This window comes from Pleurodeles waltl, chromosome 4_2 (assembly GCF_031143425.1).
Source record: "Pleurodeles waltl isolate 20211129_DDA chromosome 4_2, aPleWal1.hap1.20221129, whole genome shotgun sequence".
In the NCBI taxonomy this organism is placed as follows: Eukaryota; Metazoa; Chordata; class Amphibia; order Caudata; family Salamandridae; genus Pleurodeles; species Pleurodeles waltl.
The window spans coordinates 418,891,581-418,904,383 of NC_090443.1; the positions used below are offsets into that span (position 1 = coordinate 418,891,581).

At 45.8% G+C, this 12,803-nt stretch overlaps 1 protein-coding gene across 6 annotated transcripts in view; it reads right to left on the reverse strand.

Moving 5' to 3' along the window:
• The window catches only part of LOC138292835 (dedicator of cytokinesis protein 7-like), a 512,184-nt gene extending 499,617 nt beyond the window's left edge, over positions 1-12,567 (reverse strand). For 5 of the 6 annotated variants that reach the window (XM_069231649.1, XM_069231647.1, XM_069231646.1 and 2 more), the window contains exon 1: positions 12,355-12,567. In XM_069231649.1, the coding sequence (XP_069087750.1) occupies positions 12,355-12,398 (44 nt within the window). In that variant the 5' untranslated portion in view covers positions 12,399-12,567. The remainder of the gene's footprint in view (positions 1-12,354) is intronic. The other variant, XM_069231648.1, reaches the window with a different exon arrangement.
• Between the last annotated feature and the right edge of the window lie 236 nt (positions 12,568-12,803).

A 12,803-nucleotide genomic window follows, 5' to 3' on the forward strand; every position in this document is an offset into this window, starting at 1 on the left:
GTCTTTTTCAAAGGCAGCGAGTCATCCCAGGTTTCTGGAGGTACAGCTGCAGGAAGAGTGAACTTTGGTGCAGATTTTCAATAAGAGATGCAGACAGGCCGGCAGGGTTAGTACCAGGTCAGCTGCTTCTTTTCTCCTCTTCTGCTTTCGCAACTCTTCATGGTCTCTCCTGTCCAGGTGGCAACAGGCCCTGAGATAGTGGCATTTCCCTTTTGACGGAAGCCAGATCTGCATACCAAGAGAGGTGGGCTTCTTTGAAGCTTCCCGCCTTGGAATGTAGATTTGCAGGTCATTCTGCTGGGTGAGGGTGTATAACACCCCTTCCAGAGCAGACTTTGTATTTGACCGCCCAACAGCAAAGAATCTCATTGTATGGGGTCAGACTCATGTCTGGTGGTGGCGGCTGGCTCAAACTAGTCTGCAAGCACATCAGAGGATGGTAGTTCAGGGGGCACATCCAAGGTTCCCTCTGGGTGCATGTATTGATAAATCCACCACTGGAAAAAGTGTGAACATATCAAAATGAGCGGGCACACCAGAGGCTGGTAGTTCAGGGTCACCTCCAAGGTGCCCTCTGGGTGCATGTATTAATACTTCCACCACTGGAATGAGTGTGGGCTTATCAATATGAGATGTTTGATACCAAACGTCCCTATCTTCAGTTGCCATCATGTAGCTGGGGAACTCGTATTGACCAGTATCCACCACATATTTTTAAAATAGCATCCCTATTCACTTACCATGTCTAAAAATTGACAAAGACATACAAGGGACATGTCTGATCTTGCAAATGTCCCCTCACATGTAATATAATGCACCCTGCCTTAGGGCTGCAAAGTCTGCTAGAGGGGCGACTTACATTTATCGCATGCAGTGTTAGGGAACATGGCACATAGGTTGTGTGCCATGTCATGCTTCATTTTTGTCTGCACCAAGACATGCAGCCTCCAATGACAGCCTGCTATGGGCTTGGTGAGGGGTCCTTTAGGGTGGCACAATTCATGCTGCACCCCTTAGGGACCCTCTCTAGTACCTGAGGCCCCAAGTACCAGGGGTACCATTTTCTAAGGAATTACAGAGGCGCTAAAGGGCCTGGTCACTTGGGGATCAAGTGACCAGGTGTCTTGTTTTGGGGAAGGAACACTGGCACTGGGGACCTGGTTAGCTTGAACTCAGTGCACTTCAGTCAGTCAAAGTTGCATCTAAAAACCAGGCAAAAAGTGGTGGGGAGCTGCAATGAAAACCAAGTTACCTTTAAACACTCTACAGACAGACCACTATAGTATTGCAGAACATCACCAGCACACCACTCTACAGCACAGCACAACAGTATTAGAGAATATCACCAACACCGCTCTACAGTCAGACCACAACAGTATTACAGAATATCACCAGCACTACAGAAAGTGATCATCAGCACCCTACAGAATATGAGCAGTACTGCTCTAGAGAACAACCACCAACGTTTTACAGAATATCATCAGCACCGCTCTACAGAACATGAACAGCATAGCAGAACGTGATCATCAGCAATCTACAGTGTATGACTAGCATCACTAACAGTACTACAGAATGTGAGCAGCACCACTACAGTATTACAGAATATCACCAGAACCGCTCTAAAGAATATGACCAGCACAGCAGAAAGTGATCATCAGTGCTCTACAGGACATGACCTGCCCCACTCCACAGGTAGACCACTACAGGTTTAATATTACAGAATATCACCAGCACTGCTGACAGTATTACAGAATATGAGCAGCATCACTAACGTTATTACAGAATATCATCAGCACCGCTCTACAGAACATGATCAGCAAAGCAGAACATGATAATTAGCACTGTACAGATTATGACTAGTACCACTCTACGGGTAGACCACTACAGTATTAGTATTACAGAATATCACCAGGATTGCAGTTACTGATCATCAGTGCTCTACAGAATATGACCAGAACTGTTCTACAGATGATGAGCGAGACAGCGCTAGAGAACTAAACCAGAACTTTACTACAGAATATGCCCATCCCACTCGTTGTATGATCTATGTCACCACTGTGCAGCATTAAAATGACACGCTAAAAACAGTGAGATGGAAATCTGGTACCTTTTATAAGACAGCGTGCCCCCACACCGGCAGGACACGCATGACCACAGTGCAGACATGTGTCGGACACGAATGGAACAGAGGAGAGCTTAGTTGATCCGTGCCGCTTGTCGGCCGTCGTAAAAGGCTGAGGCTAGGGCACACCTGCCCACGCCAGGCACAGTAGTCTTGGAGATGTTCTCAGAAGTCTCTTGAGACTCTCAGTGCGAATGCTCTCTCGCTACCCAGATCTCACCTGAGGCTTAACTAGAAATAACAAGAAGCGACATCCCAATATGTATGTCACAGTGTGAGAAGAGATCAAGGTAAGGTGAAGGACACTACTGTCAACCACTGGCAGCTTGCTCAATCCACAGGTTGCTAAAAAATCACCACAGGGTATTCAAATACAGATGGTCACTGAGATGCGCACCTCTCATCGGAGGGAATAGATTCCAATAATCACTGAGGGGCTCCTCTCACCCGAGGGTATGCGTTCCTATTATATGTGAGTGCAGTTTTCACTATAGAGTACCTACTCCCATACAGACTGGGCGGCACCTCTCATCACAGGGTGTATATTCTATTAGTAACAGACCGGCGACTCCTGCCAGTGTACACATTCCTGCCGGTTCCTATACTCACTGAAAGGCACCTCTTATCAGAGGGTATACATTCCTATTAAACCTGGGAGCAGTTCTAACAAGAGGGTATGGATTCCAATATTGGGGGAGTGGCACCTCTCATCAGAGGATATGTTTTCCAGTGACCACAGACAAGCACATCTTGTAGACACAAAGGAAGACATTAGATGAATGAATGATGTTAATTCAGGTATTGTATTATGTTATATAGCACATTTATATATCGCTTATTAACCCTAAGGGGGTGGGGGGCTGAAGCGCTTGTCTTCATGAGTAGCAGGCTTCACCATGTACGGTGTGCAGTTAAAGGATGTTGTTTTTATCAAATGTGGGAAGTGTTTCCTTGTCATGTGTGATGAGCTATGAGGTGCATTTACTGTGTTATGGGAAGCAGTGCTTGGTAGTGTTGGTAGATTAAGAGTAAGAGACAGACACGGTTTTATGGTTTTCAGTATGCTCTTAGCTTTTAATTGCTCTGCAGGTCCCCTTATAGGATTTGACAAGATATAGGGCCTGATTCTAACTTTGGAGGACGGTGTTAAACCGTCCCAAAAGTGGCGGATATACCACCTACCGTATTACGAGTCCATTATATCCTATGGAACTCGTAATACGGTAGGTGGTATATCCGCCACTTTTGGGACGGTTTAACACCGTCCTCCAAAGTTAGAATCAGGCCCATAGTCTCTTTAGCTGGTTACTGCAGTGGATTGTCCAATCTGAGTTGGTGTGTATAGTTGTGGTCTTGGGCTAGCATGGATGGAGGCAGAGAGAAGTGGAGAGATCTGTAGGGATGGGCATTTTTATTATTATCCCATCCGTGTGCCTACATGAGATGTAAAGAAGAGGTAAGAGCGTATAGATTTTTGGGACCTGCAGTGAATGCACTGTAATAAAGTAATCTAATACTATTTAGTAATGTGTGAGAGAATTCTTCAATTATTCCATTCTTGTTAATTTGGCATTACTACAGTGTGGAATGCGCACAAGTACATAACACACCCCTGGTGACAAACACCAGCTCTTGGCAGCTGTGAGCCTACAATGCCTTATCAAGAAGCTGGACCAGTCCAACCTGACCCAGCGGGATCTCCACGACCTACGTATAGAGGTGAAGGAACCCTGAGACAAATTAACTCTGTAAACCCAGTCGAAGTGAGGAAAATGGGGTTTGGAGTCCAAAAACTGTAATTCGGGAAGGTCACTTGCCCCAATGCTACTAAAATAGCTCCTGTAGGCAGGAGAGTAAAACACCTTGGAGTATAACCAGATCACAGGCTCTAACCATGAAAATGGAGTTTAGTGAGTTGAGGCACAATAATGTAGAAATGTGTACGTCTTCTAAGCAGCTCGCAGGTTCCAGTGCTTGGGAGAGTAACTAATTGAGATAAAGCACCTTATCCAGAGACGTGTGCATTATCTGTAGGTCAATGGCTAAACTTCAAGTAATACAGTCCTGTGGGCTGGACTCTTGCGACAAACATCTAGCCTAACTTCAAGTCGCAGGCTGGAATTCCTCCCAACCAGACTGGAGAGGGATAAAATGGAACGGTAGAAGTTAGTGCATGTAAAGCTCCACAACGTCGATACAAGATACGAAAAGCTAAATTATTATTTACCGTTTGAGAGAAGGTCGTTCTTCGGGGGATGGAGGCGTGGTTAATGAATAATGCAAAGCCATCTGCTAGGCCCATCAACAGCACTGCTGCTGGCGCACACAAAGGAAGGAAGGGCCGTCGATCCGGGGCGAAAAAACTGTGGTCCCTCGTGCACACAGTGCTAGAAACTACTCCAAATTTTTAAGCAATCAACATAAAAATTAAATATTTGTGTCTATAAAAACATAAAACTGTACTTTCTCGGTTTTTAAAGAGGTCAGTACAAGGATTCTGTGAGTCCCAAAAGCCACTTTCAAACAAGAATGAGAGGAAAACTTTAAAAAAAAAAAAAACACCTAATCAGAAACTTCAACGCAGGAAGCTGCAGCAGGATGTGCAAAATTACATTAGTGGAACCGGACAGGGCTGGGAAAGGATGACAGAAAAGGCCGCATTCGATGACAAACAAGGCGGTTCCACGAACGCACGCAGGGTTGCACGTTCCGTGTTCACTGCGCACTTTGTCAACTGAGCAAGAGCGGCCTGGCTTCTCGAGGGGCAACTCACTGTCGATAGTGCCTTCGACTAAGTCAACACCCCCACTTTTCATTAACGTTCTCTCCGCAATTTACAACAGAAAGAACGCCATGCACAATTCTAAAAGGCGTCGGATACTTGCCACGCTAATCCATTATTTGCATTTTTGTGCGTGTCCTGGACACCTTTGATTAATAACTTATTTACTAATAATCATGTGTGTACAACATTTTACTATGCTACCAATTCTTGCAGTAATCATCCTTGCTTCGAATATTGTACAATTGGTAATAGCCTTAAACACTGGTTTCGCAAAGACGAGAGTGAAACTCAGTGGCCATATCACACCTGTCCTCGTTGCACATTACTGGCTCCTGGTCCAGGAGAAAACTCCGTTTAAAACACTTTTCTCAAAGCACACCTGTCACTATATAAAGAAAAAGCGCCCTTCTTCCTTAGCCAAAGAGGGATTTGCGATCAGTATCCACCTAACAAGTAAAGCTTCAACCTTATTTCCGTACACACTGAAAAGAGATTTAGGGAGACCATTAGGTGTCCAAGAATCAAGTCTTAAAGTCCCCTGCCAGGTTCTTTTAAAAAAATGCCCCCCCCCAAAAAAAAAAAATTCTGAAATCCTCTGTTGCATACTGCGGTCGGTCACAAACGACAGGCGTGTAGCTTGGTCAGTACGATTGGAGGGTTATGAGAACAATCATGCTGGCACATAGGGGTCTATTTACCAAATTCTCATGCAGCAGACAAAAATTATGTGCTGTGCGAGGAGAGCGCCAGATTTACATAGTTATGGCACTCTCCCCCACATGAACGTCAATTCACCAAAATGCCATGGGTAGCAGAAATTATGTCACATACCTATTCTGACCTTCAGTTCCACTCAAAAACACATGCTTACACATTCACTCCCAATATACGTTTAAAAGCTTTTTTTCAGTTTACCCCAGCTGTGAGGGAGGGTCTAATCAAGGTAATTGTACTCCATTTTTTTATTACACTAATCGTGACTGATTAAACATTATAAACCATCAGTGTATTAAAAATGGGAGGAAACAAAGCTGTGGAGCGCCAACCATCGTCCATAACGACGTCCTGCCACTATGTTTCTGGCACTGATTTTGCTACCTCTGAAGCCAGGAGTCGCAGAGACAGCGCCAGTGGTCATAAGGGTCAAGCGAGGGGTCACAGCTGCGACCCCTAAATGACATCCATGCTCCTACCCTTTACATAGCGCACAATCAGGTTGCCGTTCCCCAGGCACACTTCTTTGCACTGTAGTGCAAGTCTAGTTACGTGAGTCTAGCATAGGTTTTGTACTGGAAGGTTAGTCTTCCAGTACAAAACACAATGTTTAGACTAACTTTAAAACTTTTCCTACTTTGTATGTGTGCAGTACACATGCAAAGTCAAAAAAGATAGGAGAAATAAAAGCATTTCTCCTTGATATTGCCTGTTTGAAACTAGTGTTATTTTTTGACACATAACTGTCTACTTTTTTTTAGTAAATAGGGTTTTCCGTCAAAAACCACTGGAGGTTGCATGGGACAGTCCAGGCGCCACGAGTGGAATGCCCCCTTGGTGCTGAGTAATGCAAATCAGCGCTATGCGCTTTCTTGCATAACTTTCAAGCGAATTTCCAGCGCGCAACTTGTTTTGCGCTGGAAAGTAAATTGGCAAAATTGATTTCGCGTTGATTTGCTTCACTTTTGTGATGGAAGCACAACGCAAAATTTTAGTAAATTGATCCCATAACGTTAAAATATATATTACGACAAGCAGAGCGATTAAAGGGGCTTAAGGGGCAGTGGAGAGGGAGACTAATACAGATTGGTAGGAGTACTAAGTGAGAGAAAACACATTATTTTGTGAAATAACCAAAAAATTTTAAATTCTGTTCCCAAACAGAGAGCGGGAGAGAGTATGCATGTGTAAACAAAACCTTGTGAAATCCGACAGGCACCTTACCATACCAGACTGAAACCACCTGTACCCACATATTTATCACAAAATAGATTGGGGGGGTGTAACCCCCAAACACTCACCACCCCCAAAGCTGAGCCCCTGCTGGCAGAAGGCAACAAAAAAATCACATATTCTGCTTCTCAATCTCATTTACAATCCATCGTCGTCGACCGGTCACCTAACATGATCCAACACCTAGGCCAAGGTCTGTGGATCTAGAGAACTATCGCAAATTAGCATCCACCACTCTACCATATTGTTCCACAAGGAATTCATTCTTTGGACTTTTCCTCTCTTATCTACCAATATTCTGAATAAGTTACCAGTTTTATTAATTCTTTTTAACACCTCCTTTCATCGGTACTCTGAGGTGGCTTTTGCTCTATGTGGCACCTACCGTTTCTTGCAACCCAAAGCATCGATAGTGGGAGCTCTGGTCCTGTATACACACCTTGTCAACTTATGAATAACGCATCATGCACACTTCTCTTCAATTCACCTGTGCTAGCTTTCACTGAAGGCACATCTTTGCTAATTTGTATTAGTATTACATTGCATCATTTCTTTTTTTTTACTTTAAGAACTTTGCAAAAATCACAGAAACAACACAGGGGAGGAGGGATGTGATTCAGTACGCAGCACAATCAGGCATACATTATGCAAAATGCAAAACATGACAGGTCTTCACATAAAGTAGAACATCTGATTCCTATATGGGGCAGCAAGGGTAACAAGGCACGAGGGAGGCAAAAGCGAGAGCCCACAGGGAGGGGTGACTAAGAGGAAAGTGGTGCGACATATGCACTCAAAACATCAGTTAAGACATGGGTGCTGTGTCTGGATGAAGACTACACCTTCAGGCAACTTCAGTGAAAGCAACATTACATGTATAAGGTCTCCTTTCCGGCGAGTCAGTAATGCACACTCCATGGTAAGACACCGGGGGAGCCCAGATATCTTGAAGGCGTGATCCTGCAGGCATCAAGTCCAAGTAGGTTTGTAACTTTTCTTGGCAATATGCTGCATCCTGCTGCCAGTCAGATTTACAACGTATTCTACGACGTCTCCTGCGCTTCGCCAATAGCATGCCCACCAGTTTTCTTTCCCCATTTTGGACGTCTTTCACATATCCATGTAGAGTTGTATTGCATCATTTCGATAGCAGTTAAAGTCTTTTATGGTAGTTCCAAAATGCTTGTCACACTAGGGGTCAGGGGTTCTGATTCTGCAGCGCATGGGTGAGAGAACAATGTTGGTAACATTCTCACTTATTAAGGTACTGTTACCATGCTTGTTGTTGAAATTGTGTGCTTTAAGCTTGGCGCAGAGGCATGTGATCACATTTTACACATGGCGAAAAACAAGAGGATTGGTTTGCAAGCAGCGCACACAAATCAGTTGGACTGTAGTCCTAGAGGTGAGTTTTAAATCAGATCAATGGTCCTTCACCTGGGGTCCCTGGAGCCCCAGGGACCACAACATCTACTGAAGAGGCCTGCAACTGTTTAGAAATTAAATAATATTAGCAGATTAATAAAGTATATATGCAAATAAAAAAGCATACTGTAAAATTTTATAATGTAATACTTGGTATAAATGCGAAGGGATTTGAAATTGGAGACCACAATTAAGTTGGTATCATTAGCTAGATTTGTTGGAGCAGTGCAAATATAGCAAATACATGATGATGGGTGCCATCAATTGAAGAACCAACAAATAAAGGGTATTCCTTATGAGCTATTTGCTAGAGATAAGTATACAACTTCAGCTTTTACAATTAAAGTTGAAAAACAAATTTAGAAAAGATTCAACCTTCCCATTAAAATTATAATTTCAAATTTTCTACCTCTGTTTTTGAATTAAAATAATTCACCACTTATGTATACATTTGATTTACACTTGTTTCTGTATATTGCTTTGAGTTTAAAATCTTACAAAACATTTATGCTGTGGTCCACAGATTCCAGTAGGGATTCAGTGGGGGTCCACAGAACTCTAAAAGTTAAGAACCTTTGTCTTCTTGAATGATGGAAAGAGCAGGACTTTAAGACTCTTCTGAAATGTTGATGGATCCAATTTTCATTGCCTGTGTATTCCATAATTTGCATGCCTGTACTGAGAAACAGCTACCTCCAACACAGGCTTTATGGAGTGCAGAAATTATCAGGAGTGAGGCCATTCTTGAAATGAGGTTTCTCTTTTGGTTATACTGTCTGAGTTTCAATTGTAGGAATCCAAGCACCAGTCAATACTTTTAAATGGAAGACAACTTTGAAAGACATCCTACTGGTCACAAGTAGCCAGCGTAGCAATTTGACGGCAGGGACAATATGACTCAATCTTACCATATTGGAGACTGGTCTCCCTAGAGTGCTCTGTGTTCTTCAAAGTATTTATTTTAGCAAATTATTTATTTTAGTCAAGGATAGTGCACTGTGCGTCTTCTACATCACTTTATGAAGATTCCTGAACATTATTAAATAAAATCTCTGTGTACACTATTCCTCCGCCCACAAATAGACCACCACTCTGGCCATAAAGGGAGATGCCCCTTCCAGTCAGGAAAAAAGAGATTTATCAGCCACAAAATGAAGCAACCTCCCTCTAGACACCCCCAGTGCCACAAGAGGAGACTCCATATTTTGCCACACGAGACTCTCCATTCTCCCACAAAAAAAAAAAAGATATACCAGCCACAAAGGGAGATACCCACTCCATTCACAAAGAGGGGCGCTTCCTTCATCAGAAGATGGAGACTCTCCATAAATCCAAAAAAGTAGACATAACATCCAGCCAGAAAGGGAGATGCCCCAAAGGGGGACGAACTCACTCTGGCCCGAAAGAAAGACGTGCCTTCCCTGGCCTTAAAAAGAGATGTCCCCACACCAGCGCCATATGAGGACGCTCCACCAAACGAGACATCTCCTCTGCCACAGATGCAGCGGAACATTCTCTGGCCACATAAAGGAGATGTGTCCCCTCCACAAAGGAAGATTCCTCCACCAGCCACAGCCAGACACAGAGAAGCCACTACTGGCAACAAATGTAGATGTTCAGCCAGCAGCCACAAAAGCATATGCGCCGTAGGCTGTTGCAAAGGGAGAGACACACCCCTAAAAGAAAAAGCCAGTCTGGAGATGCGCTCGCCACAGCCTCAAAGGTAGACAACCCTCACCAACAATGGAGATGTCCTTCCCAGCCTGTTCACAAAAGTATAAGAACCCTCCAGCAAAAAACGTTGGCCTTCCACTCACAAAAAGACACAGACTCTAGCCACAGATACATTCATACACACACCGTCACTGAGCATAAACTAACACACGATGGCCACAAAGAGAGATTCTCCACCACTGCCACAAACACAGACACCCCTCTAAGCCACAGAGACAACCCCTTTGACAATAAACAGACGTCCCTCTGACCAAAGAGATGCTCCCTGACTACAAGTTGAGAACCCTTCAGGCCACAATCGGAGACAAATAATGGTCAATGAATGGAGATACAATCAGAGATGACATCGGAAAGCAACTAGAGGTGCCATTCATGGCCCAACTGAAAATGTGGTTAGAAACCAAAACCAGGCACCATCACAGTCCAGATGCCATCAGGACACAAACTGACCCACCAAAGCCTAAACCAGATGCTGCTGGGAGCCGAAACCTAGACATTATGGTGGAGTCAAAACCTAGATGCACCACAGAGCCCAAGCCCAGACACCATCAGACAGCCCAGGCACCATCACAGAGCGCCATTACAGGAGCCATCAGAGATCCCAGGCTTATCTCACAGCCTAGGTGCAAGCACAGAGCCCAGGTGCAATCACAGGGGAAAAGCACTGGCAACATCACAGAGCCCAGGCCCAGGCCCAGATCCATCACAGCGCCCAGGCGACATCATAGTCACCATCACGAAGCCCAAGCACAGTCGCCATCACAAAGCCCAAGCACAGTCGCCATCACAAAGCCCAAGCACAGTCGCCATCACAAAGCCCAAGCACAGTCGCCATCACAAAGCCCAAGCACAGTCGCCATCACAAAGCCCAAGCACAGTCGCCATCACAAAGCCCAAGCACAGTCGCCATCACAAAGCCCAAGCACAGTCGCCATCACAAAGCCCAAGCACAGTCGCCATCACAAAGCCCAAGCACAGTCGCCATCACAAAGCCCAAGCACAGTCGCCATCACAAAGCCCAAGCACAGTCGCCATCACAAAGCCCAAGCACAGTCGCCATCACAAAGCCCAAGCACAGTCGCCATCACAAAGCCCAAGCACAGTCGCCATCACAAAGCCCAAGCACAGTCGCCATCACAAAGCCCAAGCACAGTCGCCATCACAAGGCCCAAGCACAGTCGCCATCACAAAGCCCAAACCCTGTCACAGAGGCCAAAACAATACACCATAAATGATCCCCAGTGCAAAACTGAATCCAAATATAGAAGCCATTAGAGACTGAATTGAGACACGATCTGAGCCCAAATGGAGATGCCATCAAAGCCTAAACAGAGATGCCCTCAGAGCCCAAATGTTGATACCAAAGGGCAAGCCCACCCACTCCAATACTCCTTTCCCCATGTTCATCCCTTTTTGTCCTCTATAGACACTGCAACACAAGATTCTGATTGACCCCCGTCTCCTTCTCATCTAACCCTCAATCATCTTGCCTTCTCTTTGCCAGATTTTCACCCTGGCCCCTACTCTGCCCAAGGGGGGACCCCTTCCACCTCTCTGGCCACCAACACAGAACACAATCAAAGATAGCACATCACCTACTCTGCCACTTTGAACCTACACAAACCGAGTAGTATTCAATATGTATTTACTACACAATAATCTCCCAAAAAGACATGTTTCACATTATACCTCTCCTAACCCCCGCTACTTCATATCAGAATTCAAATCTCCACCAATGCCCCATTGCCCCACCCCACCAAAAACTGCTTACCTGGGAATACAACCACGCAGTCTGCCACTTGGATCTCACCTGCTACTTTCGTTATCACTCTAACACCATTCTCTGCCCTCCACCTGGGTTAAAACTCGGCCCCTATACTCTTGTCTACAAGATTTCAGCCCTTTCACAACCATACTTCTCAACTCACTAAATATCTTTCTAAACGCCAGTACATCTGTGCCTCCTTGCACAGAATCCCAGTTTCCGACACCCCCTCCTAGGCTTCACCGGTGTCTTCCTACCATGCGTTTCCTACCTTTGCTCTCTTTTCTTTTCCCCCGCTCCTCACACTAACTTCTGGGTGTCTTTCCCAGCTTCACTTTAGTTGTTATCCCCACCCACACGTCTGGATCGGGGCAACATCTCTGCCCCCAAACATCCAGCTCTCCTTCCCTTGATATGTATACATCTTTCCCTTAGGTATCTCCCAGGGGTGCCCAGCTCACCCGTATGTTTCCCGGTGTCTTGCCACGCATGTCACCCCCAGTCTCCCATTCTCCCCTTGTGTTCCTGTCTCTCCACACACTTTCGCCCAGGAGCCTGGGTCACCCAGCTCCTTACCGATTGATCTTGTTCGCGAAGGCTCTCCTCTCGGCCGCCGCCATGGCCTGCGGATCCCCGGCTGGGACAGCTCCTCTCTCCCCGGCCTCTCCGTACCGGCCCCTCCTCCGTTTCCCTCGCCGGCCGGACACTTCCTCTACGCGAGGCCGGGGCTCTGCTGCCGCCTGCAGGCCTCCCCGGGCAGTGCGGCCTGGGAGGAGCGGTCAGACACGGGGGCGGGCCTGGGGGCGGAGGGGTGGGCTTCTCTAAGACTGGAGGCCGAACAAAGACCACTCACTCAGGCGCCGGGTCATCCGACCAAGAGGCGGGTCAGGGTGGCACAGGTGCATGGAAGAGCAGTGTGACAGGGAGAGCAGACTCTGCCAGTGGCAAGACACAGAACTGCCTGTAAGGGTCAGAGCGAGCCAGGACGGATGGGTAGCACAGACCGACGGAACACCGGTTTTCTT